The 6,000-nt window shown below is 35.2% G+C and overlaps 1 protein-coding gene across 2 annotated transcripts in view; it reads left to right on the forward strand.

Annotated features, from left to right (window-relative positions):
• The window catches only part of LOC131049470 (splicing factor SF3a60 homolog), a 69,020-nt gene extending 63,309 nt beyond the window's left edge, over positions 1–5,711 (forward strand). For both annotated transcript variants that reach the window (XM_059213821.1, XM_057983526.2), the window contains 3 exons: positions 3,863–3,991; positions 4,136–4,282; positions 5,195–5,711. In XM_059213821.1, coding sequence (XP_059069804.1) covers positions 3,863–3,991; positions 4,136–4,282; positions 5,195–5,341 — 423 coding nt within the window. In that variant the 3' untranslated portion in view covers positions 5,342–5,711. The remainder of the gene's footprint in view (positions 1–3,862; positions 3,992–4,135; positions 4,283–5,194) is intronic.
• Positions 5,712–6,000: the final 289 nt, after the last annotated feature.

Below are 6,000 nucleotides of genomic sequence, written 5' to 3' on the forward strand. Positions count from 1 at the left end.
ATAATTCTGTCTGCTTTTATGCCACCAAATTTGATATTCTTCTAATGAACGCATCTTCTGTCAAATTGTGTTATATTCTGTCTGTTTGTCTGCAGGGTTTCTTTTTTTTTTTTTCTGAGGGGTCTTTGTATTTGGAGAGATGCATATTATAACATGTTATTCAACAAGAACATACATTAACTGTATAGCAAGGATAATATTTTCCTGAGTTGGTTGGTTGCTTTTTGAGGTCATGGATAAGCTAGATGCTAAATTTACATATACAACCCTCCTTATGGAAGCCCCCCAGAGAAGTTCTTTTCATTTACCTTGTATGTTGCTCAATTTTGTATCCCTGGGTTTTGATCTCATTACTCAAAGTAAACTTTACCAAACAACTTAACCCAGAATACAATCTACTTAAGCTCATGGTACATGAAATTCCAATCTGATGGAATCAAACAAGTGACCTAAGGATTTCTAGGAATTTTCCTTTCATATACCTTGTATGTTGCTCAATTTTGTATCCCTGGGTTTTGATCTCATGACTAAAACTGAACTTTACCAGTCAACTTATACCCAGAATACAATCCACTTAAACTCATGGTACATGAAATTCCAACCTGATGGAATCAAACAAGTGATTTAAGGATTTCTAGGAATTTGATTTTCCACTACTTCCTCTAATACAGAACTGATGATAGCAAGTACTAAGCCTGAGACATCTTTACAGAACTATATAATCTTGCCTTAAATAAGAAAAGCTGAACAGTTTCCAATAAGAGTTGGTTTTCATATGGTAAGTATCTCCGTGAAAGGTTACTTTACATCTTTCCTTGCACAAGAAATTAATAGTAGACAACAGATTTTTCTGCCATAATTTTGTATAGTTGTTGCTAATCATTTTAGTTTCCTTTTTTCAGTTTATATTCCAAATATGAAAAATGTAATACATCTAATTAATGCTATTAATTAGCAAGAGTTGCAGTGTAAATGCATGCACTTACGTGTATGACCTTCATAAACCCTATCTCTCCATTTCTTACCTGTCATATGTTTTATGTTCCTCACATATTCAATATTAGAACATTCACATATTCCCTGGCATATACCTATTTAATATATAAGACAAGTTCTCTCCCAGTTGTTGGACCTATACTGCACATTTCATTCTTAGCTGCTATTAGCAATGTTGTTTATAAGAGGAATCTGCCTTTATACTTCTGGATGTTGAGATGTATCTCTGTTCTAGCATAATTTGTTCTTATTATAGAGATGAAATCTGATTGTGTCCTGTTGTTAATTTATTTAAAATCATTCTAAGGGAGTATATTAACTTATTGGCAGCTGCATGAGTTAGACATGTTAAATGCAGAAATCAGGCCGTGCCTGAAGATCAAGACAAGTACAACAGTCAGCTGAGTGTGACTGATGGCTTAATGTCTACATTGGATCACACTTAAATAGTCAAACTTTAGAACACTGCTGTTGGTTCATGTTGCAGCAGGTGAATGTGGGTCAAATGAACAACCAATAAATAGGCGTGCAGAGCACACAAATGGAAGCCCAAAGGAAGAAATTAGAGATCAAGCAAGACAAATGATAAATTCATTTGTAGAAAATGGATGGATTAAAAATGGATAAAGAATCCAACGCTTGAAAAATATGCACATTTAAATGCCAATTGTCACCAAGTGACACAGTTAGCTGAGTTCGCTAACCTGCTAATGTATTACCAAGCATCTATAATGAATATGTGCCAACCAGAAAACCTGATTTGTGAAGGTATTGAGGACTGATGCAAGCCATCCTGCCATTAATGTGTGTCAGGAAGAAAACTAATCAAAAAGGGTGCAGTCTGCAAATTGAACAATCAGACTATTCCTCAATAAATTGAACCTAATGCTTCTGCAACATTCCAGAATTGAAAAACCATCAGAAACTCTATTCTCTGCCGTTTGATAAAAAGTGCCTGACACTGACCAACTGTTCTAACATTTTGACATACACTGACCTTTTCAAGTTACGTGAATGTAACCAAGTTGCATGGTGTGAGATCCTAGTGTGTGGGGTTGCACGGGTTGTGTGAGGATGCACAAGAGCTTGGGCAAGGTTGGCATTGAGCTAAGGTTGAGATGCACTCAAAAAATAATGTGCCAAAACAACAAGGCTTGTGAAAGGATTCATGGTGCTGTAACAGCATGCATAGGGTGTACAGGACATCAAAACTGCCTAGACAAGCAAAGCAACATGTGCCAGTTAAGTTTGCGTGCAAAAGCTATCAACTACCACACAACATAGAGTGCACACACAAGTTAGAATCAGTATAACACACTTTTTCAAAATTCAACTTATTTTACAACACAAGTATTTAATGTAAACAAAAACTTTAAATATATTATTATGTAAAAGTATTATTATACAATTGATATATGCACCAATCCCTCATTCACTTTGTGAGCACCAACTCACTAGAGGCACCAACCCCTCATTCTGGAGTTCACCTTTTCAAGAACAATGGATGATTCCAACCTTCACAAATCTGATTACCACACTTTTCTTCACACTGTCAAAATTCTGATTACAAACTAATCATAGTTTCTTCCTTCGAAAATCTGCACATAATATTCTTCTCAGTCAGCATCAAAGTCTACTTTATATCTGTTGTATTTTCATTACTGATTCTTCTTTTGAATCCTTGAGTCTGATAATTTTAGATCGAAGAGCTTTCAGTTCTGCTCTTACACACGATACACATCAACTCACTTGTATCCCTATTATTCTTTATTTATACCATCGAGTCTCAAGAGCCACATATCTCTTGGAAACAAACTTCTAATCGACTAGTCATGTTATTAATTATTCTCCCTATTTTTGTATAGAATTGTATCCTTTCTATATATTGTTATTTGCAACTTTTGACCATTAAAAGGTAATTGCACCCTTCATGAAGCGGTGTCTTCTTAAAACAATATAATTAATGACTCACACCTGATTTGGATTTGTTAGTCATACCATATTTGCTTGTTTAGTTATTCAATGTCATTAGTTATATAGGAAATAGATTTCAAATAAGACTTTTGCTGTATCAAACCCGTGCTCTTTTAATCAGTGATATTCTGGAATATTACTTGCTAGACAATATTTGTTATTCTTAATTGCTGGTTTGAGAAGATGATCTAAAGTCTGCTTAATTCATAAGAATGCTGAGAAGTCTTACCTGCTACTGAAGTCACAAGAAGATGATCGTACTATTTTCCTTCATTCGATCTGCTCTATAACCGAATCTATAATCAACTACTAACAGGAATGCTCATAATGCTGGTCGCTGCTTGTTATGAGTGTGTTAAATGCTGCTCTTCTTATTGATCAGCAAGTATAAATGTATTGACCACTTATCAGTCTTCATAGCTGTTTGTCTCCAATCCTGTCATATCAACCCTTGCCATAATGACATTATTGACAACATTTCAACATATAGCAAGTAAGGAGTTTATTTTTGATGCATCTCTGAGTTCGTTACAGTACTGGGGTCTTAAGGAATCCATTGATTATGTATGGAAATGTATTTGAGTATGCGCTTGAGCACATCGAAATTTTTGTTTGCACGTATTTATTGCATTATTTTATACAAGTAGAAAGAGGGGAAGAGCAAGTGCTCATAGTGGTCCCTGGTGATGAGTATTTGAGTATGTGCTCGAGTACACCAAAAATTTTGTTTGCATGTTGTATTTTTGGATGTATTTATTGCATTATTTTATACAAGTAGAAGGAGGGGAAGAGCAAATTACAGAAGAAATTGGCCTTTAAGTTTTAACTAATGATTACAGACGAGTGTAAGATGGTACTTATCCTGTTTCATATACATATGTTTGTTTTATAGGAGGAAATACAAGCTGAGAGCGAGAGTGATGAAGATGATCAGCTAGTTTACAATCCTTTGAAATTACCTATGGGATGGGATGGAAAGCCAATTCCATACTGGCTCTATAAACTTCATGGTCTGGGTCAGGTATATATCCAGGAATCAAATCCAAGTGATTTAAAATGCACTTTCAACTTGTCTCATAATTCTTTGATTGAATCCAATAGGTGACTTTCTTTTGTCTTAGAATTGTCTAATATAGAGTTGGATTCTTTTCCTTATGCTTGTTAGGAGTTCAAATGTGAAATATGTGGCAACCACAGCTATTGGGGCAGAAGGGCCTATGAAAGGCATTTTAAGGAGTGGCGTCATCAGCATGGAATGCGTTGCCTTGGGATACCAAACACAAAGAACTTCAATGAGATAACCTCAATTAAGGTTTGTGCTATTTAGTATCCTCTGTAAAATAGTTTTGTTAGTGTTGCTTTAAATCTTTTTTCCTAATCCATTTTATCAAGAATGCTTCATTAGGATTCCCGATTCAGTGCATATTACAGTGTTATGTACTGTGTACTTTAGTAGAATAATTACACAAAAAATGACTTATAAGTGATAGGTTATCGATTGCTTAAGAGGGGTTGTTTCATTCATCAAAGGTGTTCACTACATAAAGAAGGTTCTTTAACTTTTTACGAGTGACATTTCTTTGCTGTACATAGACAATATTTCACAGTTTTTTGTATATAATATAGTATCCTGAGAAAGTTTTTTTTTGTGATAGACACTGGCAATTCTGTTTCAATTTTTTCATCAAGCACTATCATGCATCAGTTCGAAATACAGCCTCATTCTCATTACTGCCATTCATTGTTTACATCTGCATTATGCACCCAGCAGAAAGTTTATCTGCATCTGGATTTCTCAGCTGTACATGGACAATATTTCAGTTTGTGTATGTAATATAGTCTCCTGAGAAAGCCCTTTTTTTAGTGCTGGACACTGGCAACTCTGTTTTGATTTATATGTCATGCTCTATCTCACATCTGTTTGGAAATAATGCCTCTTTCTTCCCACTGGGGTGGGGTTCATTGTTATCATCTGCATTATGCACCCCAATGGAAAGCTTATTTGTTGTTTTTCCTGGTTCTCCTGTTATCTGCACTGGATCATCTACAGTCAAATGAAGCAGTCAACTAAATAATCACAAACCAAAGTTTCTGTGACAGTTGGAAAATATGTAGCAATAATTTGTTTTGGATTTATTTATTATTATAATGTCATTGAATGATTTGCTTTGTTGGTTGTTCACTAAGATAATCTAGATGGGTTGCTTCATCCTGTTGTGTATAGGAAGCAAAGGTTTTGTGGGAAAGAATACAGGAGAGGCAAGGGCTTAACAAATGGCGGCCGGACCTAGAGGAAGAATATGAGGATCAAGAGGGGAACATCTATAACAAGAAGACTTACACTGATCTGCAGCGACAAGGACTGATTTAAATGATTGTCATTGGGTTGATGGGAAGGTTTCAAAGTTTACTTTTATGACCTTGTTTTGAGGAATGGCTGAAAGGAAGGGTAATTGTCCATGGGAATGGGACTTTGTTGCTGGCATGAAGTGCTAGTATTCATGACAACAGATGTCATAGGCAATGGACAAGTTTATTTACATCATATTCACCTTTTTGGGATCTATCCTCTGAAAAGGCTAGCATTACTCTAGTGTTCCAGGCATGAAGTTTCAAACCATATCTTTAAGAAAGAATCAGTTCGGCCAGACTTTGATGTGGTTTACAGGAAATATTAGTGATTTATTTTTAAAGTATACTCTGCTAATTCATTTTACCTAATGCATTTAATGTCGTGTGAATTTCAAGTGTCATGGTAGAAATGTTAAGAGAATTAAATTCAACTTTGCTGGAATAAAACAATTTTTATTTTCATAATCCGAAGAGGACAAGGGTTGCTTGATTTCTACATGGGTTTGACTTACTTCTTGTCAGAATCAAAGATTGTCAATTTAGCTAAGGCTACAAAAACAGCTTTTACAGGTATTGGATTGGCAAGATAATCTGCACTTGTGATATTGTTGCATAGTATAGTTTCTGTTTTTAGTTTTTAACCTAGCCATCATGGGTAGCGTTCCTTTGGAAATGTCC

This window comes from Cryptomeria japonica, chromosome 11 (assembly GCF_030272615.1).
Source record: "Cryptomeria japonica chromosome 11, Sugi_1.0, whole genome shotgun sequence".
Taxonomy (NCBI): domain Eukaryota; kingdom Viridiplantae; phylum Streptophyta; class Pinopsida; order Cupressales; family Cupressaceae; genus Cryptomeria; species Cryptomeria japonica.